The 27,669-nt window shown below is 39.3% G+C and overlaps 2 protein-coding genes across 2 annotated transcripts in view; both read left to right on the forward strand.

The window, feature by feature from the left end:
• The window catches only part of sorbs2a (sorbin and SH3 domain containing 2a), a 47,153-nt gene extending 37,858 nt beyond the window's left edge, over positions 1-9,295 (forward strand). Inside the window, 12 exon segments of the mRNA XM_051070550.1 lie at positions 910-989; positions 1,420-1,466; positions 1,876-1,990; positions 2,128-2,256; positions 2,745-2,939; positions 3,321-4,244; positions 4,246-4,416; positions 4,983-5,486; positions 5,929-6,012; positions 6,297-6,334; positions 6,612-6,718; positions 7,547-9,295. Coding sequence (XP_050926507.1) covers positions 910-989; positions 1,420-1,466; positions 1,876-1,990; positions 2,128-2,256; positions 2,745-2,939; positions 3,321-4,244; positions 4,246-4,416; positions 4,983-5,486; positions 5,929-6,012; positions 6,297-6,334; positions 6,612-6,718; positions 7,547-7,608 — 2,456 coding nt within the window. The 3' untranslated portion in view covers positions 7,609-9,295.
• Positions 9,296-12,457: 3,162 nt separating this feature from the next.
• On the forward strand, positions 12,458-23,200 carry LOC108901656 (PDZ and LIM domain protein 3). The gene is made up of 7 exons (XM_018703213.2): positions 12,458-12,647; positions 17,609-17,760; positions 18,657-18,741; positions 18,850-19,037; positions 20,867-20,994; positions 21,663-21,774; positions 22,648-23,200. The coding sequence occupies exons 1-7, from the start codon at positions 12,555-12,557 to the stop codon at positions 22,835-22,837; spliced, it is 948 nt and encodes a 315-aa protein (XP_018558729.1). The 5' UTR covers positions 12,458-12,554; the 3' UTR covers positions 22,838-23,200.
• Positions 23,201-27,669: the final 4,469 nt, after the last annotated feature.

The raw sequence follows: 27,669 nt of genomic DNA on the forward strand, positions 1-27,669 counted from the left end.
GTCCAGTTCCCCTTGTTGTTCAGCCAATACACCCATTACTGTGCTTTTCTATATATTTATATCTTTATTTATTTATTCAGTAAGACCTGTTTACCATAAATTCTCAAGTAAAACTCAATTCTTTCTTTCAATGTAAAACAGTCAGTTTGTCAGTTTGAAACTTTACACTTCCTGCTGATGTTTCACATTAAAGGTTAAAATGGGAGGATTATGCCCTTTGATTTTCTGGAAGGCTTTTAATTTGAAGCATGTTCAGGAAATGTTGAGTTTCACAATGCTGAATGAAACAATGGCAAAGTACGAACAATTGTAATTAAATAGTAAGAACAATACGTTTGGCTTGACTTGTACTGAAAGACATAGCTAATTAAAACTACTTATGGTACTAAATGTGATAAAATCTAATTAAAACAGGAGAGTGTCTCAAATGAAAGCCTGGTTTTCTGTGCAATTAAAATAAATATTTGAGAATTTACGGCACACTACTCTGGGTAGAGTAAATGTGAATATTCCTCTGTTTGTTTTTAATTTGAGTACTGTTTTGGTTATATTATTTGTCTGTTTTGCAAATTGATTTATGGAATCATCTTATTGTCCCACAGTCATTTTCTTTCCCTCAAGCCATTTGCCTTTTATGTGTGTAAATGGTTTTATCATACATTTTTTGGGCTGTATTCCCCTTGTTTCATTTTGTGTTCCAATCATTGTGTTTTTCCTATGAAATGGAAATAAAACACACCTTTTTGACCCAAGCTTTCATTCCCTCATTTACCTCTTGGAATGGTGTCACCACTGTACCATTCAGTACTTTCCCAAAGGACATTTTTGTATTGTGAGCATGCATGTGGCACAATTGTAGTTACCATGGTAACTCTTGTAACCTTTGCCATGTGTCTCTACCAATCGCAGACCAGGATGTATCCAGGAGTTATGCCACCATGGATGGACGCCACACACCCCAGAGTAGAAGGCCTACTCCTGACAGAGAGGTACAACATTGAAACTGGTTGCTAGTATTCTCAGCACCAGCCTGCAGTTCTGACAACATTAGCACAAGCTGGACAAATATTGAGTGTGTATGGCACAAATCGTTCTTGTTAAACATATTTAAGAAATAATAAGTATAAATAATAATATGTTTTTGACACATTAGCTTTCACTTAGAATACACTTCAATAATGTGTCATGAATAAGATTATTGCATCGCACTAGGAAAATATTTCAGATTAAAGTTCGACAGGCTAATGTTTTTCTCAGTTTCATAATACCACAGCACAATCAAATCTTCTCGCTTACATTCAAAAGCTATATTGTTTGTTATACCTGGTAATGCTTGCTGGCTTTCTTTCTCTCACTCTCATCTCCTAGGTGTCCCATAAACAGATGACACAACTTATTCTGTTCTCTCTCCTCCATCAGAAACAGCCCGCAAGAGCCATTTATGATTTTAAGGCACAAACAGCTAAGTAAGTACAGTAAATCCACAGCGCACGAACACCGAAGTAAAGCTTTGATGCATGAATGTTTAACAGCGGATCAACACAACCCTCTGCTTTAAGTGTTATTATTTCAGACTCATACACATTTCTTACATAACGTTTCTTTTGCTTTTTTAAAGACCGCTTCATTGTCATATCTTACAACCACAGCTTGGATGGCTTTAACTGATTGGTTTTTTGCTATTTTTTCAATGTTTGCATGAGTTAAGCTCATTTCGGCTGTGCTGGATCTCTCTTTGTTGTGCTTAAGTGGTTGACATTCTGTAGCCGAAGGTATTTACATAGAATGAACTCTGCTGGTGTTCACGTCTTCTTTACGCCTATGCAGTGAATGAAAGATGCATGCAAAGATACTTTAATGATATGACTGTTACAGGGAGCTGACATTTAAAAAGGGTGATGCAGTGAACATCATCAGGCAAATAGACAACAACTGGTATGAAGGAGAGCACCGTGGACGGGTGGGGATATTCCCAATATCCTATGTAGAGGTAAATGTCTAACTGATAGATGAAGTCTGTATGTTGGTCCAATGTATGTGTGAGTGCACCTTTATCTAGTCGTAGCTAAAGATATCTCTTCACCCTTAATACACTCACCAGTTGACACAATGTTCATGCACATACAGAAGATGCCGTCCACTGAGAAGCAGCAGCCAGTCCGTCCTCCTCCTCCAGCACACGTCAGAGAGATTGGAGAGGCAGTGGCACGCTACAACTTCAATGCTGATACTAACGTGGAGCTGTCTCTCAGAAAGGTAGCCTACTTAATGTTTGTGCATATGGGTAAACACGGACATGCAAGGACTTTATACATGCTGTAAGCATCTAAATGCAGACTGAAGATCTAGTTTTGAGAAATATAAGGTTCCTGCCATACATTGGTTTTATATTTGCAGTATTTAGGAAAAAGGCAGTATTGTGGACCTCTGTTCATCACAGCAGAGGTGTGTTTCATGCTGAAATGATCAATCAATCAATTAGCAGAGAATTAATAAGAAACGTATCAGTTAATTTGAATATTTGTTGGTTTTCTTAGTTTTCTATAATAGTTAATTGAATTTCTTTGGGTTTTGGACTATGGAACAACAATTTAAAGATATCTTGGGATCTGGAAAAATTACCATTTTCCACAATTAACTTTGTTGAATGTTTTACTCAATTGAGAAAATTATTTTGTGTGTGTGTGTGTGTGTGTGTGTGTGTGTGTGTGTGTGTGTGTGTGTGTGTGTGTGTGTGTGTGTAGGGTGAGAGAGTAATTGTGATAAGGCAGGTGGATCAGAACTGGTATGAGGGGAAGATACCAGACACAACAAAACAGGGTATCTTCCCTGTGTCCTACGTTGACATCGTCAAGCGTTCACCGTCCAAGAGCTCCGCCCACCACATAGATCCACATGGACACCCTGGCAACAGGACACCAAGCAGTACACCCATCAAGGTAGGGGAATCACTACAATATGGTAACAGCGCAACACAATACAGTAAGAAACAAGAGTTGCAAATTTCTAATTAGCAGTTTGTTCAGAATTTAAATCAATAAAACACTTAGTGTTACTGTATAAAAGAACTGTTTTATTTTACAAAAAAAAAAAAAAAATGTCTCTAGTTGAGGAAAATTGCTGATTATGTGTCAATATATTAAATAAATAAGTAAACACATCATCTGCATAAAAGAATAAATACAGTTTTTATAGTCTTTAGTCTTTTAAACACTGTTCAATCTTGAATAGCCAAACACACATGCAAAACATACACACATCTCTCTTACAGTTTTATAAGTCATGCTCTGTTCCTTCTTCTTCACTTTATCTTCATGGAGCCTTTCTACCATCTTCCTACATCCTCCACCACCCGTGACCTCCCCTCCCCTCACCCCTCGTTGAGAAGGCTTGATCTGCAAGCTGTCACCAATGAGTGGCTGTCCCTCACAATGGACACATCAGTTTCCTCTCCAGCTCACTCCTTCACGCCCACCCCTCTATCACCCACACCTGTACCACCCACACCTCCCCCTCTTCCAACTGACTTTGCACCCTTTCGAAAGGCTCAGGAACCTAAGACACCTTCACCTGCACCAGCACAAAGAGGCTTTGCTCTTCCACCCCAGATATTTTCCAGAACTCCGCCTTTTAAAGAAGAGAGACTCAGTTTAGGTCACACCCCATTTGTTCCACCTCTCTCCCAACCTCCTCCTCTTCCTCTTCCTCTTCCTCTTCCTCCTCCCCCTCCCCCTCCTCCTCCTCCTCCTCCTCCTATCCCTCATTCCTCACTGACCTCTCCACCGCCTGACTCCTCTCTCCAACACAGCAGCAGCAGAGTGTTCACTGAAACTCCCCAAATATCTCACATTGCTATACCAGAGGTTTTGTTCTGCACAGTGCCAGAGCCATTAAGGTCACCCTCACAAATTTCACAGCGGCACAAGTCCATCTCACCAGAAACTCACAAAAGCAGCAAGTCCCCTGACATGGAGCTGCAAGTAAAAGACCCTTATGACGAGCTGTTATCGATGATTCTGGGTGGCTCTGCCAGTACAGATGATGTTGACTTTTCAAGATTGTCTCCGGTAGATTCCCCACCGGCTACGTTAACGAGCGAATACCAGATCAGGTTTAAGCTAAAAGCAGAAGAATCCCATCAGCCAGCAGGGAAATCACCAGTCACTCCAGCCAGTGAACCAGCAGGCAGCGTTCGGTTAGAGGTGCAGTTTCACAAGCCTGTGACGATGGAGCCGCTGTCCTCTAACTTGGGGAGGGCAGCCAAAAACTCTGAATGCCAGTGAACCAGTCGAGTCTCAAAGACCACCGTCAGTCAAGGGGAAAGGATATACTGAGTTGTTCATTGAGGAAGAGGATGAAGCTTTAGACGAGAAAGACAAGGATGTTAGAGTTTTAAGTGAAAGACTCAGTCCTCAGGTAGAGCATGGTGTGAGCTGCTTCTGTTGAAAGACATTGAGGAAAATATTTTTGATTGTAGAAAAAATAAATCTGCTTTTGCCTTCTCTCACAAATGCTTAGACAAAAAAACAGCAGTGAGTGTGACTTCATTTCTAAGAGAACAGCTAGTGAGTAGTCATTGTAGATAAAATTGGGTGAACAGATGTTAAAGGTATTTTAATATAGTTAAGTTAAATAGTAAAGTACATAAAGCAAGGATTTGTAATTAGGCCACAAGATTAAATTACTTCAATTAGCTTAATTTATTACTGTAAAAGCACATGGACTGACACAAGAAATCTTTGTACAAGTCATACTGTATAATGTAATGGTGAGTCTGAGGTTTATTTCTTGGTTGATGCAAAAGTTTTCCTGGGATAAAGAAAAGTCAAAAGCAGGTGTTTTTTAACATCCCATTTAAAATCTTTTCCTCCACGTCTCTTCTTGGCTTTGGTAAAATACAACCACAATAGAATTAAGGATTTCTGAAGTCAGCATCATGTGCTTTAGCTTCAGTATTGATGTGTGTGTCATTGTCTCCATAGGCTGATGTCTCTCCTTCCATCCTGACACGGCTTTCTCACCCCAGCCTCTCCTCACCCTCCAAAACACCACCTCTGACCTCCTTACCTCCTCCTTCTTCTTCTTCTACCTCTTCTTTCACTCCTCCTTCGTATACTTCCTCGCACTCACAACAGCACGATCACAGCACCATCCCTCCACCCCCCCCTTGTTCCCCTCGGCCTCCAACCCTTCCTCGCCTCTCAACATCGCCCCTACCTCCAGTCTCTCCCTCTCCACGTGTCTCACCACCTACCCTCCACTCCGCTCACCCCTCTCCAAACGTTCTATCACAGCATTTAGTCTCTCAACCCTCAAGCTCTCCCTGTCCCTCTCGTCTGGTTACATCCTGCCGTGACTCAGAGTCCCCTGTTCCCCTTCCCACCCCATCTTCCCCTAAACCTGCCTCTCCTCCCCTCACTACTCCGCGCTCTCCCCCAACTCCCCCTTCTGTACTCCACCCAGGACATAGGTCTCCCAAGGTGAAGGTAAAGCTGGAATGTGGCGATGATGGCATTGACTTTGATCATGTTTGTGATGATCTGATAATACCCTTGTAAAGAGAATTTATTGTTATTTCTGGACTTTTTATAGACTAAACTATAAACTAAAACATATAATTTAATATATAAAATAATCTATTGTCAGCTGCAACCCTAACTGAGACTACTCTGTGTTTTCTACACTAACAGTCAGTGTATACTAACATGGACTGTTCTCAAGTGACTTATGGTCTGCAGAGAACATTCTTCAATTAGTGTTGGTTGTACTGTGGTGTCTCTTGGAGAATTTTCATCAGCATTGGCATGTTGATGGATGACGTTTTACAGCATGTCGTTAGCCTACAGTACATGTGTTCAGCAAAGACGGCTGACTTGGTAACTGTTGGAGATCATAGGTGTGTCGCTTCTGGTCTTTCTGCCTGTTAAGCAGGATCCAGTTGTTGGTGGTAAACCTCCTCGTAGCCCCATCTTGTCCCGGAGGTCCTATCTGTCACCCATTAGAGGTCGAAGGGTAGGGGGGCATGTCTTCATTCAACCATGCTCTTAACTGTACTCTTGTCTCTGTGCAGGGAGGAAATATTAAGAAATAACCATGTCATTCATGACTGATCACCACATATTCTGTAACATGCATGCTAAAGTATGCTGTTTTTCTACATACAGTATAATTGTCCTCACTGAAAAGGAGAAATTGTAGTATCTCTGAGTGAGAACATCATGCAACACCCTAAACTAAAGCCCCACAGATACCACATTTTTATTTACTGCCTGTCTTTCTCTCTCTCTCCAACTCAGCGATTAGTACAGGATGCGCTCCACGGTGGAGGAGACCCGTAAGTTATTTTTGTTATCATTAAAGTCGTGCTTATCCATACAGTTTTTTTTTTGTTCTCATTCAATAAAAAAAGTGTCTCTTTGTGCTACAGTGTAGATAGGCAGTAATTGTATTTGCGTGACATGTTGACATGTTTGTGTTGCCAAAGGATACAGAGAAGGAAAACACTAGACAAAGAAAAAGCAAGAGTGATATGCATACACAAGAGGGGCATTGTTGTTAAGTAATAGTGCAACATATCATGAATGTACATTCACCATCAGTTTTTCTAACAGATACCAGGCCCTGTACAACTACATGCCTCGCAACGAGGACGAGCTGGAGCTGAGAGAGGGAGACATTGTTGATGTGATGGAGAAGTGTGACGATGGCTGGTTCGTTGGTAAGAGGAAGGAATAGATCCAGTTAATAAAAAATGGGGCTGTTTTTGTCTAAGCAAACATAAATGTAGAGCCAGTGGTGGAACGTAATTAAGTGTAGTACTCAAGTACTGCATAGTTCCACCAAAGAGCAACATCCCGTCTTCATTTTATAGATGGTTTTATTTAAATAGATAAACTGTTCAAGGCCCAAAGAAGTAAAATTATTTCAAAAGAAAACCAAAGAATGGAGGAAAACCTAATATGCCTTTATCTCACAGCCCCTCAGATTTGTCTTGTGACAGGTTAGAGGGGCCCTTTGGCTGTGAACCACCAAACTGTAAAACTAGCTCCACCTCAACCAGCTGTAACAGTAAAATGCTACTTTCAAATGGTTGGATCAGTATGAACAATTACATTGTGTAATATTAGATGATTTATCAATCACAGGGGCTATTTGTGAGTACTTTGATACTTTTTTGTAATGAGTATTTTTACTGTTGCATAAAATATGCTTCATTGTGACTCGACCACTAGATGGCAGTGTGGTCCCACTACAAAGATTTTTTTTAACATGTGTGTCATTGAAGAAGTCAACTTTATTATCTCATAGGTGAGCACAATTAAAGTTTGCTGGCCCTGAGAGTCTCGGAAATCTTAGACCTTGCATTCTTCTACTGTAAACTTTGTCCTCTAAAAATGTTTTCAAGCTTCAGTGTAATCTCCAGAGTTGGGTGATATCCAGACTGCAGTGAGCTGGAATAGCATTAGTGACAGCTATGGCTGCTGCCAAGTCTCAGCCGGTGTTTCAAACACTGCACATCTCATTTTATTGCTCTTTGTTTCTGAAGGGACTTCTCGAAGGAGCAAGCTGTTCGGAACCTTCCCAGGAAACTATGTGAAGCAGCTATAATGATGATTCCAGACTCGCCTCCTCCCCTGGCCCCGCCCCTTTCTGTGACACGTTCATCGCCCTCAGCACAGCACCTGCAGGACACCCCAACCCCACCCACCCCCAACAGCGGTCAACAAGAGACCTGTCGCACATTATGTGTTTGCGTGTATGTGTGGCTCCTTGGCTTCACATAGACAGAACATTTAGCTCTAACTAGCCATCTTTAATGGAAGACTTCTATAAAATAATGTTGTTTTTTTAAAACTTATCTTTTTATCCTTATTTTTCTATCATGGAGAACCCAAACTTTGTGCTCCAGTCAGTGACCTTTAACTTTTGACAGTGATGGAATGATATTAGAGGAACTTTGCAAAACGCTCACTGATAGTGAACAGTGCAAGGCAGTGATGCTTTTCTCTCTGTTTCAAACTGTTTAAGGGCGGTAATGATCACCACGATCACCTTTTGTTATTTTTCAACAGTATCTCTACCTTAAAATCACTTATTACATTTCATTTCAGTGTTCAATTACAAATATCCCCAAAGATATTCAGTGCAGAGAGTGTTGCACAAACAGTATTCTGTCAGCAGGTCTGTCATATGGAGTGTGTTGTAGGGTTTGCAGCCAACTTGTTGCATCATCATGTCAAGTTAAAGGAGTTACATGTAGAACAGACAGTGCATGTATCAATGTTATGTGTTACAGTGTATTGATTGGTTGATAGTAGTTTGGGGATATTATTCATCATAATCAAGCAATTATTTCAAATATTGCAAATGAGGAATTGGACAAACACAATTGACACTGGTCTACTTGCTGTCTAAACCTAATACATTAGATTTAAAGTATAAGATTAGAAACATCTTCACGCTAGGATTGATGCACTTTAACGAAATTTTAACACAACTTTGTGTTTGTTTTGTTTCAAATTTCACTTACTATGACTGGGGCTTTTGGGGGATATTGGTCATGTGTGGAAAGTGTATGCAAAAAGGTCACTGACCTTTTAGGTATTATATTTATTAGAGGACGAACGCTGGTCAAACTGTGTTATAAGATGATTTTAGAAAGGATGGAACATGTTGCTTTTTTTTAACATATTCTAACAGCAGCAAACCCACATGTGAAGGATTCTTGTTTTATTGTCATGTATCATTGGTACTGAGACTGAGAAATAACACGAGAGTTGATGGGCTATAATGAATTACCAGGTGTCATGTTGTTTTATGTTAAATTTATTTAAGTCTGATACAGGATGAGATTGCATTTTATCAAAACTTCAGTCATGTAACTGCAGTTTTTCCACTAGACTTTGGTGGCTTCTTTTAACCCTGTTGTCAGAGTGAATAGGTAGTGTGTCACTGTTCATGTGTTTATATTCTATTTGGAATTATTGGCAGTTTCCATCTTGGCTTGTCATGCTCAGTGAATATGATTTTTTTTTTTTTTTCGTCTCATTTTGTGTTTTACAGACAATGGACACTGACAACAACACAAATGTTAAAGCACCTTAAAATATATTTTGTTTTATCATTCATTGTCCTTCATGTCACCCCCCTGTCACCCACTATTTCAGATGGTGTGAGAACACTTTGTGTGTGTGTGTTTGTCTGTGGTGTTTTTGTAAGCCTTTTGTATGAGAGCTGTAAAATGGCCAACATCCACTTGCTTTATAAAGTCAGCTTTTTCTCACCCACCATCACATTTGGTTTCCTCTTCTTCTTTCTTCACGTTTTTCCTCATCAGTGGTGCTAATTTCCACTTTCTTGACAGCTATTATTGTAGCCAGGCATGTAGGCCTTTTCTTTTCCTCCAGTTATCTGTTGTTTTAAAAGTCAGTGACGTATTTAAACTGAAGTTACTGTAGGTAGATTGAGTAGAGTTGGTGATTGCTGCCTTACATCCAACTCACTAATTTAATAGCCATGTATATGTAAACCTCTTCTGTGATGCAAAAAAAATCATTTATGCATATGTAGTCTAGAAAACATCAGGAAGGTGTATGACAGTGTGCACATAAACATTTAGTCGGCCTCTAGTCTGCCTTTGATACAACAGTAGGAACAGATTTGGACCGAAGACATCAATTTGACTCCTGATATGTTTATACCTGTAATGAAAATGTAAATCTTATATGTTATTCATGTTAATATCAAATTCAATGCACACTCTTGGACCTAAGTATTTCTACAATATCTTAGCATTTGTTGGATGATTTTATGGGGCTGTATTGCTAATAAAATCCACCTGGTAGATGAAATATTTCCAATAATTGTTTTTGTCTTTTCAGCAGAACAGATAAGACAACTTTGTTTGCTGATGACTGAAAAGGAAATCTCATTCAGGTTAAAGGTACCCTGCAGTGTTTTTCTTTTTACCCCTGTCCCATTATCCTACTCTGAGCACTGGGTTTGGTATTACACGTTCACCTGCCTCTGTTTCACACAGTTCCACAAATCTACACATGGTGGCGATAATGTGCCAGTTAAAGGGAAGAAGACTGCAAGCTGATGTTAACAAAAACACTAGGCTTTGTTTTATGAAACTGTAAATGTGCAGTGCTTTAGAGAGAAATGTTGAAAGTTGTTTGATTACAAAGAAAACTCTGCAGCTTATCTTTATAAACAGTCTAATTTATGAAGTTTGACAACCAGTACAACTTAAGAGCAACCTGACACCAGCTGAAAATCTTGTTTTTGCTGACCTCCAGTGGTCCCAAGAATAAGATTAGTCATACTGTCAACAAATCCAGTTCATTAGTCCATCCTTAAGTACTTTAAGACTTCCTTACTTCTTGTCTGTCAGACTCAGCTCCAAGTTCATCTCGTCCTACTGATGAAGGTTGACATATATCTTTACAAGCATGTCACAAATATATAGCTGATTTTTTTTTTTTTTTTAATTGGTAAGTGGTTTTCTAAAACATTTGGGGACTGTAAAGCAGGGGTAAATAGCATATTTGGTCAATACTATTATGAGCCATGGATTTCTACACATGGTGTGCATGAGCATGTGACATGACGTGGCATGTGGGATCGACTCAAAACAAACTGTGCAATGACCATGTTCTGTGGTTCATTGAGTGTTTTTAATAGTTTTTGGATGGATGCCCATGGCACAGAGAAATCGGCAGTATCAGGCTTTGTTTATGTAGATAATACTTGTTAGGAGAATCAAATTTAGTTTTTGTCTTTTTGTTGACTTTGTTGACAATAACATAAATCTAAAATATCACCAGACTTGACCTTTGACTTCTTAGCCTGCAACACTGGTATAGAAGTGTACTCCATGGTGTGTCAGTGCACTGTGACATCACTAGTGGGTGTGCACTTGAAATTTTATACTAGTGAAACACTACTTTTTGGCTTAGTGTAAGTTATTCTTTGAAGGTTTTAGCAGTACACAGAATTTGATGTTATGTAAGTTTACAGATTGTTTGCTTAATCAAACCTGACTTAACCTTAACAGACTGTAAACTAGAAAGAAAGAAAGAAAAAAATAGATTTGAATTTTTGTAATCATGATAGCCTTGCATGTAGAAAATACTGAACCTTGCATGATAATATATCTTTTGCAGAGCTATCAACTAAAACATACACGAGTGGACACAGCACATTACTTCCTTATGTGAAGTATATGTATGCTAAATATGCTCACATGTTGTTGTTTTGGAGTTAGTGAATTTTACAGAGAGAAGGAGAACAAATGTACAGTTGATGTACAGATGAATGTCTCTGCTCAGAGAAAGAAATTTTGGGATGTGAGTGTTTCATCATCAACTTCCCTTATTTGTCAAGGCTTTAGGTCACCATGGTAACAGCAGAAACAAACCATGAAACTGGTCCACTTTATAATACTTGAGGAGAATAAGATTTTCACAGCTGTATGCAGATGATGGATGTTGTGGTGCAGTTTTTTAATTTGCACCAATGTTTAAAGGGGCAATTTGTGTTGATGGAAACTTGCCTTAGTCAGAGCCGAAGCCTGTCAGCGCTGAAATAGATTAACATGCCTTACTCACAGTTTGTTGACAGTGATCGAGTAGCCACATAAAGCCCATTTGGTGTTTATAATTTCTGATATTATGCAGACATGAAGGGTATGTAGCAAGCAGGGAAATAATATCCCGAGCTGGCTGGAATAAAAAAACACTCAATAATAAACAAAGAGCAGAGAAAAAAAGATATGTTTTTTGTAGGCTAGAGGAAATCTTTGAGAGATGAAAATAACTTATGACAGATGTGATAGATCTAGTTTGTGGTATAAACAAAGAAAGGGACGTGTAGTATGATGTGAAAAAGTCCAACTCAAAATGAAAGTGGATTGTTAACAAGCTCAGGACTGAGAGACCTGGGTCCCATCCAGATCAATAGTGGCTGGAATGTGCAAGCAGGACATCCAGGGCCTCAGAGTGGAGCTGCGCCTCCAGACCAAATAAGGACAGGAGCAGCAGGACCCGTCAACCAGAGCGAGAGGAGGCCAGCCAGACTCCGAGCTGCCCGGGGATGAGAAGCAATGTGGGGGGGGGGGGGGGGCTGGTCTCTGACAGAGGCTGGTTTACATCCTCACTCTGTCTCAAAGTGTGCACGTACTCAGTTGCAGCACATGGTCTAAAAACTGTCTGAGAGTGAGACAAATGGAGCTTTAGTTGCACCTGATTTAGGGAGTTCAGTAAGAGATTAAAAAAAAGAAATAAGAGAAAGTGCCATACAGATATTGGAAAACTGGTGAGCAAGTGCTGGTAGAATACAGACTAAGAGTCAGTTCCCAAAATCTGACAGATTACTTCACTGCCGGGGTGGGGTCTGTCCACTCTCCTCCCCTTGCACCCACCTCCCCCCTCAGCGTGGTTCAAAATCTCCATCACTTTCATAGTCCTTGGCTCTTTAACTCTGCTCCCCACAGTGTGCAGTTTACTGTCTGTGCTGTTGTTATCTAACAGCAGCAGAGACATTAAAGGGTCATGCCACTCAATGTCGTGTTGGACGGTCCGGCCCCCTGGGGATTTCGCCTGATGGGAGGAAAGGACTTCAATCAGCCCCTGACCATCTCCAGGGTGAGTGAGTGAAAGAAAGAATTCAGTTTGCAAAATCAGTTTTATTCATAATAAGTCGATCAAAACAAAACCTTTTGACTTGTTTTCTTTTTTATTAATTTCATTTTCTTGGCATATTTTAGGGCTGTCTGCAACAAAACGGTTGTTTGTAATTTGATAATCATTCACTTTGGCACTGTTTCTACTGTTGTAACTTCAGCCAAATGTCAAAAAATGTAAATGAGAATGTGATTTTAAACTTAAGTGGCACAGTTCTGAGGAGTTAGTCTTTGGTTTAGAGTCAACATTGGGTTTCCAGGAGGGTTCATTCTAGAAAGAGTCTGTCTGGACTGGTCTGCACCTGTGCCACAGTAAATGCAAGAGGCTTAGATACAAATAGCAGCTTACATTGTACTCTGACATGTGCACACACACACACACACACACACACACACACACATACACATACGCTTGTTTCACTGAGTGGATTTCAGACTGAAGAATTTAGGAGCACGGAAAATATTCCTAAAAATGTCCTCCAGTCTTGCACAGTGTGTGAATCAATTCAGACTTGATGTAAAACATGGAATCTGGCCAAAGAAACATAAATGTGGAATTTTCCAGATGTAGAATCAACTTTATATGTTTGGACAAACTTGGCATTCATGCTGACAGCTGAGTCAACACAAAGAAGAATGGATTTGTCAGTGATTAGTTATTATGAACACAGTGTAATACGCTCTGTTGTGATGTGTCTATTATAACAGCGCAGCTGTTCACAAGACAGTAAACCTCAGCTTTAGGTCAGCACACACAGCATCATGCAGTTTATCATCCTCATAAACTGACAGCACAAGTGGAGCTGACAGATGACAGATTACATAAATAGATGTAAATTTAACTTGAGTTCATTACAGAAAACTCACAGTGGCCAAATTACAGATACTTTGGACGAACAAATGATTTATTCAACAGATACTTGCTTAAAAAGAAAAGGGCAAACTGTTTGAGAAGGTCATGGCTGCCGATTGAGTGAATGACTGATCATTTCCTGGAACTAATATGGCATTTCCTGTTGATACCGAGTACAGCCAAACAACTGAATTGTGTGTAAATTGAAATGACCAGAAGGTCACAAATACGAATTTAGACAATTTAAAGAGGTAGTTCAACCCTGAAATGGTAAACTGTCATTTTTACGCTTTGGTTTTGCACAGAACAAACAAACAAGAAATAACTTGCTAATTAGTGAGCTACAGTGGTGTTTTATGCTATGCTAAGATAACAGGCTGGAATATTTTTGTAAAAGATTCATACACTTTACACTTCACATCAAACTGGCCAATTTTTGCTCATTTTTTGTTTTGTTTTGTTCATTTGTAAGGACAAGATGATGTTTTATTACTTCTAGTGGTGGCATTACTAATAGTATTAGCCACACTTTGTATGCACAAGTATGGCTTTATCAGGATTAATTCAATTCACAGGAAGTCAGTCCTAATAGTGGGAGTAAAAATAAAACCTAAAATTCCAAAATATGAAAGGTTGGAGGGTGATAAATGAAGAATCATGAAAACTTGGGTAATCTGAGAAAATGCATAATATACAGACACAAATGTGCCTGCAGATGCTTAAATACCAACCTATCAACAGTCAGATATTATTTTTATACATTTATATGATATGATCCATGATATACATTTTTTTTTGTTATTTTGAGATAAATATTGAATACTTTCCCTTTTATAGTGAATGTTCCTATTTGTTATAAGACAACAGGAGACAACAGTAAACATTCTGAATATGAACAGCAGCATTTAGGCTTATTTGTGGGCTGTGTCCCCAGAGTCACACAGGATCAGATGTGACGAGATCCAGTAATCCCGCTCTGTTGGGGTGATGTGTGTCTATATTTAGGGAAAGACCTCAGGAACTACTGACTAAAAGCATACTTAGGTCTCAGACCAGTAGCTCTTTCCAATAACCTCACACCTGTTGTGTTAGTGGACACTCAGTGGCCCATATGAGAACAGTGATGAGAGAAGACTGGGATGGACGAGGAAGGAGAGGAATGGAAGAGAGGAATCCGGGAGAGTGAGCTAGCAGTGATACAAGGAGTAAATGTGTTGGACTTGTAAGAGAGATATGTATTATAGAAAAAAGTTGAATAACGCCTTATATTACATTCACTGTCTGTGTGACAAATTAAATGAAATGTTGCTGCAGTGAACCTGCAGGGCTCAAGCACAAGTGATCCAGTCTCCCTTCACTGCCATTTTTGGTCAGGAACATCCTCCTCTTTATGACCCGCCAGTGATCCCAGCTGGTTGAGGAAAGTAAACACGAGTGATTATCATCTTTTTCTTCAGCAGACAGCAGCCTTAAAGGGGCACTCCACTAAATGTACACACCAAGATCAGTTTACTTGATCTTCCTATCATGAGAGAACTTCTTAAGCCTGTGAAAACAGCTGTATATCTTCTTCTTTATAACACTAAATCTGCATTAAAAACCTGGGGCATCAATAGATGTAGGCAATTACCAGGCAAGGAGGATCCAATGAGAGACACAAGCTAGGTTTCTGTCCAAATTTTAACCTGTTTTTTATGGCCCTCCTGTTGCAGAGGAAGAGGGCACAACACAATGATGTAGTTAAGCAGCAGACTGTGCATTCTGCTCATGCCCAGGATAACTTGAAACATGAAATCTGTGTGTCCAAATAATGCTTAACTTACCTTTCAGAGGTGTGCAGGGCAGGGAGAAGAGACATGAGACATGATTCTGTGGCCAAATGTACATCAATGTACTTAGCGCACTTCACATACTTTAGTTTATCTGTGTTTTTCTAAAATCAAAACAATGAGCTAAAAGAAGCTAAAATGTTCCTACACAGTTTAAGGGAATGGGGTATGGACTCCCCAGATCTGCCCCCAGTACTCTGATAATTTCTTACTGTAACTGGATTCTCTCTTTCCCTTTTTAACTCCTCACTTTCTAACTAAAAACACATGAAGGAATATTAGAAAATTGTAAAAATTGAAAACTCTTTTCCTTGGTCACTTTTATGGATTGTCATGTTTGCAGAACAGGTGAAGAGGGGGGAAAAGGATGTAAGACAGGGACAAAAAGCAAGAAAATAGATCAATTTAAAAACAACAAGGCCAGAGGAGGCAGCAATGATAAAAGGAAAGTTATAAGGACAAATGGAAGCAGGCAAGAAAAAATGAGACAGAAATAATAAACAGAAGATGGAAATTGGTTGTAATTTAAACAAAGACAAATGTTTGACAAGACGACTGAGCTGCAGTGAAGCAAAAGAATCTAATAAAAAGCATAGTACACATATTCAGGTAACAGACATCAGAGCAGTAAAACATACTGCAGCAGCAGTCCAGCAAATGCTCCACTGTAAATTACTGCTCCCTCTTTGGCAGCATGAGACATCCCCTCAGCACTTTCATCTACAGTTATTTATAGGCAGATGACCTAATTCAAGTTTCCAATGTAACATCCCAGTGTAGCTAAGTATCCTATGTCCCGTAATGCAATATGGTCCAAGCATAGGTCATGCCCTGTGTAGTGTAAGTAGGAATGTTGGGTTCGGTTTGAAGCTGCCTCCGGAGGTATTCTCTGTGACCTTGATGGCTTTCTGGGAGTTCATCTTATTCATCTTCATCACTTCCTGGCCAGCAGCATACATATTCCATCTGGACGCTGTCACTTAGTGGGAAGCAGCACATGTTTATTTTATCTCCATGACAAGAGATCGGACAGTTTACACGCATGCATACCAGCCAGGGCAGTGCCTTTCTGTCTGCAACAGGAACGACTCCTGCTGCATCTCAGAGAGCAGCCAGTGTTTATGTGTGTGTTTTTAAAAGTAGATTCAAGCCATTCAGGACCTGACTGTTTTCTGTTTGACTGAATAGTTTGACCTCTCAGTGGAGTCTGTGAGTTTTGTATTGAGGCCAGGTGAGACTCAGGGAAATAAAGAATGATAATATAAGGCTGTGATCCCAGCAGGGGAACGTGAACAAGGGGCCTAGCCATTGAGTACTGTATTAAGAGATGGTGTGATGTAATGGAGAACAGACCAAAACTTTTCATAGGGCTGCACCATCTGTACACAGTGGCCTGTTTGAATGGGTTTTATAGCGTTTTCTGTTTTCTGGCTGATCAGATTAGAAGACGTTTCTCTGGGATTCATTCAAAGATTAAATAACTGACGAAGAAAAGCACATTTTCCACTTCATTCACATTGTACTGAACCTATCCATAAAGTCAAACAAACAATGGGAAGTTTGTTTAGGACACATTTAAGGACATATTTAATTTACAGGGGTTTCATAGATAGAATGGCGTGCAGTTACAGCATTGTTTGAAGTATAAAATAACTTTACTATGAAAAACTCTGTAGGCAACATATTTATTTCCCACCACCTTTATTGAAGCTCTTATTCAGGGTTTTTCAACCTTCTCTGGCCCAGGACTCTGTGTTTAAGTCCTAAACTTCTCATGACCCCTGACAATTAAAGCTGTCAGATGAATTTGCACAAGGCTTATTTTTGTTTGTGGCTGGAACTCAAAGTGTAATCATACAGAAATTATTTATTTATGGATTTATTTTTCTGTGGATTAACCATAATAATATTTGGTGGTATGATAAAGAGGGGAAATTAAATTAAGGGGAAAAAAACAACATAAAGTCTCTTAGTAAAAGGTAAAAGTCTAAATGTTGGGACATATTGTATTTATGTCTAGTCACTAGAACTACTGAAGAGATAAACATAATTATTCCAAAATGTATTATCTGGTGTTTTGATGATGGAGGTGAAGAGCACTGTCTCACATGTAGCTCTGTTTTTAACTTGGTTGAGGTGTGGTGACTGTTAATTTCTCGCCCATTTATACCATTTCAGTCCAGTCTCTGTTTGCTCTCCTTACCTCTCTGCACTGCATTCCTTTGCTCTACTTTCCTCCAGATCACTCCTGGCAGCAAGGCCTCCATAGCCAACTTGTGCCCTGGTGACATCATCCTGGCCATCGAGGGAGTCCCGGCCACAGACATGCTCCACTGTGAAGCCCAGAACAAAATAAAAGAGTCCACCAGCCAGCTCTGTCTCACTGTTGAAAGGTTGTATGCAGAGACATGAAGCAGACACATGCACACAAACAGTTGGCATGCACTGCCAAGGCAACACCTGCACAGTATAATGAAATTTAATACATTAGCTGTGTAATAATTACAGTGTTTGTGAATCTTTTATTGCTCCGTTTTTGTGTTTGGCACCTGTTTATTCAGTTCCAGGTTACATTTGAAGGCTGCTGTTATGTTATGGTGTTGTATTGGATTACACATTGGACAGTTGTTCATTTTACTGTGTCCATCCTCTGGACTATAATAGGTCACACTTACTGTACATTTATTACACAAGGAACGTCTACTCGCAACATCTTGTCACCAGATGTATGTGTAGAGGTGGTGACCTCAGATTTTTCGTGGGACTCCTGGCAAGGGTCCCCCTATGTTGTAAACCATTCCTTTATGATCAGAACCATATAATAATCTTACAGTAAAGAGTTTCCTCTGTTATATATTCAAACAAGAAATTGGAGCACTTTATTGTTTGTACTAACCAGAAATGATGCCAGACTTGTGCCGCAAATGTCAAACTGCGCAACCATCTGCATTTAGTTTTATCCTGTTCCAGATGTGGGTGTTGTGCTTTCATTTCTCCTGTGTACTTTGTTATGGGACATTAGTATTCAACAAAACATTCAACAATTGAGTGAATTTGGTATGACTTATGAATTTGGCTTTTTTCAGTTTGGACAAGCTCATGAAGTTATAAAATAGTAATCAGTGATGTGACTGAAACATGTAAGCAGAGGTCTAAAGCTCAGTTTTTATGTTTTATGAGTTGGGATAATGGACACTCGCGCTCTCACACACACAGGTTCAAAAAGAGTTATTCAACAGTCAGTTCATCCATCAGGTTGAGTTGACCACAATCTGTGTTTAATTTCCAGGAATGAATCAAGACTGTGGTCACCTCGTGTTGTGGAGGAAGGCAGAGCTCACCCTTATAAATTGAACCTAGAAGCAGAACAACAGGTTTGAGAAATGGATTCAGATTTATTACAGGTTACAGCAGCTATTCTGTTTCACATCTTCATCTTGTATTGACTCAGTCCTGTTCTTGTTCCTTCCTTCTCTGTTCAGGAGTATAAGCCTATTGGTACCACTCACAACCGGAGAGCTCAGCCATTCGTTGCGGCAGCAAATATCGACGACAAGCGTCAGGTGGTCAGTACATCCTACAACACTCCTATAGGCCTTTACTCCTCAGGCAACATCCAGGACGCCATGGAGGGCCAGATTCGAGGCCTCGTCCACCAGAAGCCCGAGAGGTGACTGATCACTGCTGCTAATCATGGCAGTCAGGTTCTTTAAAAGCCCTGCACCACAGAAACTAACAGCATGTGAGGTGTGTAGCCTGTCCATCAGTTCGTCCATTATGGTCCCAGTTGCCTGGGAATAGCACTGGGTTGTGCAGTGATTTTGTCATAGTGTGCACAATCACAATCAGCAGTTCATACAATGCTCTGAGACCTAAAAGATTTTTTTTTCCACACATAGTCGTTACAAAAGAAGCAGATGATGAAGAATCTTTTCTATAGAACTTGTTTGAGAACTAAATCCTCAAACAGCCATATCATTATTATTTTCATTTGCCATCTTGCAAATTGATTTAAACTTGTTTTAGTAAATGATTGGTCACCAGAGCATAGCGTACACCACAATGACTCCTCTTTCCCTTTACTTGTTATCTAGCATCATCAACAGATTAAAACACCTTCTCACCCAGCACTTTAATCATGACAACATACCTCAAGCCAAGCTAAGTACTAGCATTGCTCACAAGTTAAATGGTAGTATACCTTTCTAGTTGGCCTTAGGGCTGCAACTGATGATTATCTTCATTATTGATTATTGATTTTATTTTATTTTTTCAAACTAAACTAAAAAAAAACATTCAAATTTTAAAGTTTTTACATATTTTAGCCAGTCCTATGTTCCCAGGGTCGCAGGTTCCCCATATTTAAATGGCACATAATGTGAACCTGAAAAAGATGATGCCCAGATCTGTATTTGCTTCATATGACATCTGTTACTGTGGGAACTCATCAAAGGGATTTGCTATTCCCCAGCACTGCCGTATGGCTGACAGATGATAGGCCTGCACTGAAGGAAACTTTAGGCTTTAGGGTTGTTGTGTTGATGTAGCTGTTTTGAAGCCTTGTTCCATTTTCCAATTTCCAACTTGAAATGTGGGTTGAGTCAAATAGGACCCTGGAAACATGGACATGCTCCTGTTACATTCACTTTAATCCACCTGCTCTCTGCATGACTCACCTCCTGAATCATCCGACCAGTCAGTCTCCCAGTTCATGTGAAGGTGTCAGCTGAATAGCTTAATGTGGTCACAGATGTGGTACAGTATGTCAGCCTTCAGCCCTCCTGTACAGTCATGTGGATTTCATTAGGCTACCTGATATATGGTGTGTCACACTGAGAATATGTTACCACAGTATATGGGAATGAATCTTTCCATGGGTAAACCACAACCTCTGAATAATACATAAATCACATCAAGTCAAGGCCATGCCAGCTGATACAGATTCCCTCTGCTAATTTAGGTCAATTTACATGGACAGAGTAATGTAAACCACCATAATAGACAGAATAGAAACTATTACATACATTATGTGCATGAGAAGGGCACATTGTGGTTTCAGCATGCTGTAAATCACAGCCAAAACTGTTCATTAATCAACATCATTTCTTGTCCTGCCCTATGTGGTCTAGTCTGTGATTTATTTATTTTTTTAACTCATGCCGTTTTTTCTCCTTTTATGGTTGACTCACCATGCTGCAGCACTATGAACACTGCCAAATGGTTCTCACCTGATCTGCTTCACTCAAAAAAAAAAAAAAAAAAAAAAAAAAAAAAAAAAGCAGAGCACTGCAGTTAACATTGCAATGCATCATTTCTGCCACAAGTATGAAGCAATTCCCTCATAATGAAATGGACTTTAGCTGGTCTGGGCAGACGTTTCCTTTGCCATAGTCATATGGCTGCCTGCAGACCAGAGCAGTGCTGTGTCACAGTTAGAAGGGTTTGCATTTGTATCCTCATTGGGTATTGTATATGTGTGTGTGTACATGAACCACTCAGCCCCAGAACTCTGACCAGCATTGAGGATTCTGACGTGTACCGGATGTTACAGAAAGATCAGGAGGAACCCCAGGAGCCTCGACAGTCTGGCTCCTTCAAAGCCCTGCAGGAGTTTATTGACAGTGATGGTGAGCTCTTCCTCCTCCTCCCAGACAATATAAATCCTCAACAACATAAATACATTTCACAGGTTGAAATCATCCAGCCAGAATAGAGAGAGTCTGACTGATCTCTAACTCTCTCCCTAACCTTAACCAAACCAGCCTTAAATGGAAAGTTTAAAATGCCTAGACATGTCATGGGAAACATCCTTGATTAAGGCCTGCTATTTATACAAAATCCCATGAGATATGAGCTATTCTGCATAATGAACTCTTTAGGTACAGGGATATGAACATTTTGATGAAAACATTTTCATACCTTTGCTAATGTAAAATTAAGAATGCAGGACATTTACTTATAACAGAGTATTTCTACGCTGTAATGTTCTTATAGTAAAAGATCTGATTACTTCTTCCACCACTGATCAAATCTGATCAATCACACTCAGATGACTGGATTAAGCGGAATAGCTGTGTGTTAAACTCTTGACTAAATAATACAGAAATCTCTTTTTTAATTTTAACTTGAGATACAGTTAATTGGGGCTGGAGTTTAAGTGGCTCAAGTAGTTTCAGTGGTCATAAATGTCCCTGCCCACTGTCTCTTAAGTGTTTTGTTTTTTTGTTTTTTTGTGCTCTAATTATGTATGACTACAGGGTTGTTATGTTGAGTGGTTTCTCTCCCGTGTGGGCAGGCACTCGTCCCATTGTGACCAGGACAGTAAAAGCCCCTACAACCAAACCAACTCCACCCACAGGAAACCTGCAGAAACTGCCCGTCTGCGACAAGTGTGGGAATGGGATTGTGTGAGTAAAAATAGAACAAAATCATCTGTGATTCACATTCAGACTCTCCATGAATCAATCCAAACAAAGGGTGAGAGAAAATTGCAGGAACAACACAGTCCACTACAGTCAAACCACAAACTATGTGTAGCTTGTACAGAGATGAATGAACACCACTTTGTTTGAACATCATTTGAACCATACATTATTCGCCTCATAGCGTAGTATTTATTGCCAGGCTATTCCACAAAATTGCACTGTAACGTGTCAAAATTTACTTTTTAATATGTTATTTTTCATCATTCTGCAGTGTGTTCTCACAACTCAAAAAAAAAACCAACCAAAACTTAGCTAAAATAGAGAAAAAAGCAAAAATACTTAGTCAATGCAGTCTTTGTGGGTCATGATGTTTAAAAAGTGCAGACTTTTTATGTGATTATAGCAATTTTTATATGTTGAAAGTTGCTATAGTCTAGCATTGATTTCAGTCCATTCATGTCAATGTCCTCATTTTTGACCTTATTATCTTGTTTTGTTTTTTGTTTTTTGTTTTTTGTTTTTGTTTTTTTGTTTTTTTCATACTTCCAATAGGGGGTGCCATTGTCTAAAATTGTTTGAATTCTACTGTAGGCAGTTTACTGAGATTTTTGTTTTATTGTCATTCAGTGGTTTAACTTCTCATTTTGCTGCAGTGATAAAGACTTGTACTCGTGTACTTGTAAGTTTTATTGTGACGTTTTTGTCCATCCTAATGTCTTTGCACATTTACAGTATTTTAGAGCATATAGACCAAAGTGGTAAACCTGTCACCAATGTAAATAAATACTTTGCTATAATCCATACATCGTCTGTTCTTTGCTGTTGACATCTCCTTCTCTGTGTTTTATTGCACAGCGGGACAGTGGTGAAAGCACGGGACAAATATCGTCACCCTGGCTGCTTTGTGTGCTCTGACTGTGACGTCAACCTCAAACAGAAGGGCTATTTCTTCGTGGAGGGGCAGCTGTACTGTGAGACTCACGCTCGTGCCAGAATGAGACCACCGGAGGGACACGACCTCATCACGACTTATCCATCTGCATAGATTCCCCTCTTATAAACACATGACACAAACATTTAACACAGGCACACAAACAGACACACACTTCGGCAAACTCTCCTATGTCCTACATCTGTTTAAGTGGTCATCTGCACTTTGATGCTGTCTGTGTGCGCTAACATGTCTGCAAGAAAACACTTTTTCTGAACATAACTGTAGGCTGTGCTGTGTTGACCTGTGAATCACTTCTGTGCAGGAGCATTTGCAGGTGATGACTGTAGTGTTGTAGAGCCCAGGAGAGAGGACAACAAAACAGACTTGTTTGAGACATGAGACTTGCCACTTTCGTCTTGCCAGTTTCTCACAATTTGATGTCTTTCCAATAAAGATCCTCTGTTCATACTGTAAGATGACGTGTATGTGTTGAGATAAAAAATTCACCTCCAGGCACTTTTGTTCTTCACCTTAAACTATTATTAATTAATTATATAATAAAAATATATATAATTAATTAATGGGTCCATCCCTTCAATCCTGACATTGCCTTAAAGACATTTTTGTTTTTTAGTTAAAATTCTTAACAACTATTGGGTGGATTACCCTGATATTTGGCTCAGGCAGACATATGCCCTTTAGGGTGAACTGCAATCAGATTCTTGAAGCATCCTTAAATCTCTTATCTAGCACCATTATCAAGTTATAAATTCTCTTGTCCAATACTTTGATTTATGACCCAATTCTTGAAAAACAAATGGCATTCCCATCAGCTCTAGCTGTACATTCTGTTTAGTGATGATAAGCACATGTTAGCATGCTAACACAATAAACTAAGATGTGAATATGCTAAACATTATACTTGCTTAAGATGAGCACGTTAGCAGCGTCACTGTGGACATGTTAGACATTAGCACTTAGCTCAAAGCACCACTATAGCCTCTCAGAGCATGGCTGTAGACTTTTGTTTAGTCTTGTCACAAGTGAGATATTCAGCTACTGGTGGCTTGGAATTTGTCTGTTGACAGTTTCACTAGCTTCATGGCTGTGCCTATATTTGACAGCCAAGACTGAGGTTATGTTTACCATTCCTGCTTCAGCTTGTAGACCTTGGTTGGGAAGCACAGAGGAGATGACTATTCTTATAATAGCTTTACTGTAAGCCGCTAACCGTGCAAGCTACATAGAGAAGCAGTTATTTATCCATGTTTAGGTTAATTTTGGCTGAAGTGTGTGTTTGAAACATACTGAAATGATGAGTGTATAATATGCAGGAGTAGTAGTTCTGATATATTTGATCTTCCACAAGAACCTGTCACCATTTTTGATATGTCACAGTAGCAAAAGTACAGGTGTAAATACTAAATTTAAGAATTGTTGAATTTGTTTCAGCTGCTTCAGTTTCAGGGTCCTGGTATTGTGCATACTGGCTCATTGCCACAGCTTGAATTGGACAGATTCATCCTTGATGTTACTGAAACACCTGTGCTCAGAATCTCTACTGTGAAAAAAGGCTTATTGGACTCAACTGTAATTACCCTGAAGTCAAGTTGACTACAGCTGCTGTAGGCAGCTTTTAACAGCCGTCTTTCAAGGCTTCAGTGGGAGAGTATTTCATACTGAGAGAGCAGATTTGGGGTGGACAATTATTTTACAGCATGTACACTTCCAAAATACAGCAAACTACCAAAAACAAACAAACAAAAAAACATTCGGTTGGTCACATTATTTTCTTTGTGCTGGCTATAAGGAGCTTGCACACCCACAGTGCACCCACACAGGCAATTTCACTTATTGCAGTTTGACTAGACTTTCTTTCTGATCCACGTGGGTGTGTACGGACTCTTTGATTGAAATGGCTCTTATTCCTTTTGTTAGGCTTTGTTGTGCCTCATACAACAGGACTAACTGATGCCTTTCCCACCATAACTCTGCCAGCCTTCAGCCTCAGCCAAGGTCTAATCAAGACCATGACTGAAAACACCTGTGTGGGTGTGCAAGACTTCACATGCCTCCTCTGAGACACGTGAGAAGACGTATGCAGGTATGTTTGGCGGTGTTTCATGGAGCAACTATTGATCAATTATTGCATCTTACACTTACACAACCTCAAAAGATGTTCTAACAGGTCACCTTTACTGAGTGAGTAAATGCAGCTAAAAAGCCACTAGTGTATGTCAGTGTGTGTGTGCATGCATGTGGTCTGGTTTTCATTATCTGTTCTCTTTAAAGGCAACAACATCAGCACTGGTCAGCTGCCACACTGAGACACCACACAAAACAATGTATTTCACCATCATTTGAGTCCCACAACACAAGTTTCTGAAGACTGGAGCCTTGATGAAGTGCAGTAATGTCAAGGTAAGGGAGTACTGGTTGATGTAATACATCTCTATGTAACACCAGTATTGATCCTGTAGCTATTAGCAAAAGGCAGCTTCTTTACAACAGCCCATACAGACAGCAGGGTCTGTGAGTGATTTTTTTTTTTCCTTGTTAAAAAGATACTGATTAGCATCCATTAAATAACTCAAGCTAGAATTTAAATTGAAACAGCTCCTCTTTGAATTAATTGCCAGCTTAATCATTCATCCTTAGATAACTTTTGATTAAAAAGATGTGTACGGAAAGGACAGTGGGGATAAAAATGTCTCTGCTACAGACAGTTACACGTCTGAGTCTACTGAGGCTGAGGAAAAGGCACAACAAGCTGATGGGTCTGTCATTACTCACACATGTTTATGTTTTTCAAAACTACACAGCTTTATTTTAAATTCCAGTCAAGATCCAGCTCCAGTCTCCAGTCTGCAGTCATTCAAAAACATGGCATCAGGGTAGAATACAAGCATCTGCATAAAAGTGTTGAAATAGCCAGAAAACGGGGTATGAATGATATTCTCATATATCTGCTGGTTACCATTCAAGTCTCCACTGACCATACACCAATGTTGGATAAAGAAAATATAAATTTACAAACCATGTTAAGTCAGTACTAGAATTACTTCAGTCCACTCTGCATATTACACTGAGAAGAGTGGTAAGGCCCTGTTGAGACAGTGGAGGGAGCTACAGTATCATTGTTTAGCTCTTTTACCATCTCACATGATAACAGAAAACAATGTAGTCAAAGTGAGGTACTGAGTTGTATGTTTTGAGGTTAGGAAATGCCTACAGCCTGTACCAGGTATACATTGTATATTAAGTTTAACCGTTCATCGCTACTGCTGAATATAAAGATCAGTGTGATTACTGGTGAGTCTCTTTTCAACAGTAAATGATTCATTGTTAAGTCTTTAAAATGTATGGGAAAAAAAACAAGCAAAACAAAACAAAAAATTAAAAGACTAATAAAAATGACAGACAACAAAATTCCAGAAACCAAAGCCATGTCTTAAAGCTACATTTATCATAAAGACCAAAAGAAATTAACATAAAATCAAGTTAAAGAGTTTGCTATTAGAGACAAACAAAAAGAAGTAGAAGAATTACATGAGAGTAGGGTGGCTTTTCTGCCTAATTGAGTTACTGACTGATAGAACTAATCTTTTCAGCATTCACCATTAAAAATATTAGTATAATAACATTTCATTTAAATGGACCTTAGTGGAGCACCAAGAACGAACACCATTAGTCACCATTAATCCGAAAAGACTCTATGTTCTGTATATAAGCCAGCACAGATGAATATGCTGTCACACTGTGTTTCACTACCAGCACTTAACTACTGCACAATAGGAAAACAATTAATTGACAAAATCAATATTCACTCCATAGACAAAATGTCATTAATCAAATATTAATGCATACTGTATGGATGGAAAGGCAAAGAGACATTCAGGGGCAGTGACTTAAGTGCTTTCTCTTATGAAAGGGAAAAGACAAGACCATCAGCAAACAAGCATAAATTTGATTAGTTTCAAAACTATTGTTCATTTTACTTGATTAGCAAAGTATCCTCCTGAGGGTACACTTTGTGACAGCAGCGGCTGCTCAATAACGTCAGTTAAAGAAACAATTATTGATTTAGTGGAGAATACGCCTTGAATGGCTTACTAAAAATGGAGATGTAGAGCTAATATCCCAGTCCCTCGGCTCCTCACGTACACACAAAGTAAATCAGTGAGGACCTGGTCAACAGGAAGGGTTCTTCAAAACCTGAGCACCAGTGTAATCACTGTAGAAGCAAATAGTGGTAATTAGGATGCCCACTGCAAACAAAGACGGGTTAGCGAGGGGGGGGGACTCCTCGTTTGTGGAATAAGAACAAATGGATCGCCACATAATAACATCTGCATCCCGCATCTGTAGATTAAGTCCAGAGCAAAGACCCAAATAAACATCAAGGCTGAAACAAATGTAGATATAATTAGTAGTATTTACTTCACATGTCAGTTTCCCCCATTTTACATGTATTTCATATTTATTTGTATATTTCAGCATGCAGTGAAATTCACCACCAACAATTCTAAACTTGGCTTGATTGTCGACAATTGACAAGATATTATTTTGTTCAACCAGGCTGATAATGTCTACCATTATGGCATCCACCCATTATGACATCCATCACATGGTCATTAAGCAACACTTAAGTATAAAATAATGATCAGATAAATGACTTGATCCCATTGATCAACACACAGCTCTGTGACTTCTTGCCCATGTGTATCTGACTGCTGACTGTTATCATGGACCCCTCATTTAAAACCATAGACCGACATTTCCAGCATCAGAAGCTGGAGTAAACAAGATACTCAAAGAAAAATGTAACATGTGTGATACCAGAGAGATCCTGTTTATTAATATTAATATTAATAGTAATATTATAATTAATATTAATATCAGAAAATAGAGATGAATTCCCAATAAATCGTGTAAATAATTGT

The sequence above is a fragment of the Lates calcarifer genome, linkage group LG5 (assembly GCF_001640805.2).
Source record: "Lates calcarifer isolate ASB-BC8 linkage group LG5, TLL_Latcal_v3, whole genome shotgun sequence".
In the NCBI taxonomy this organism is placed as follows: Eukaryota; Metazoa; Chordata; class Actinopteri; family Centropomidae; genus Lates; species Lates calcarifer.

Excerpts from the sequence above, each read along its gene's own strand:
- LOC108901656 (XM_018703213.2), top strand. The coding sequence starts at position 12,555 with ATGCCACTCAATGTCGTGTTGGACGGTCCGGCCCCCTGGGGATTTCGC. Across the intron at positions 19,038-20,866 it reads GTCCACCAGAAGCCCGAGAG|CCCCAGAACTCTGACCAGCA; the intron begins GTGACTGATCAC and ends TGAACCACTCAG. Across the intron at positions 21,775-22,647 it reads AAGTGTGGGAATGGGATTGT|CGGGACAGTGGTGAAAGCAC; the intron begins GTGAGTAAAAAT and ends TTTATTGCACAG.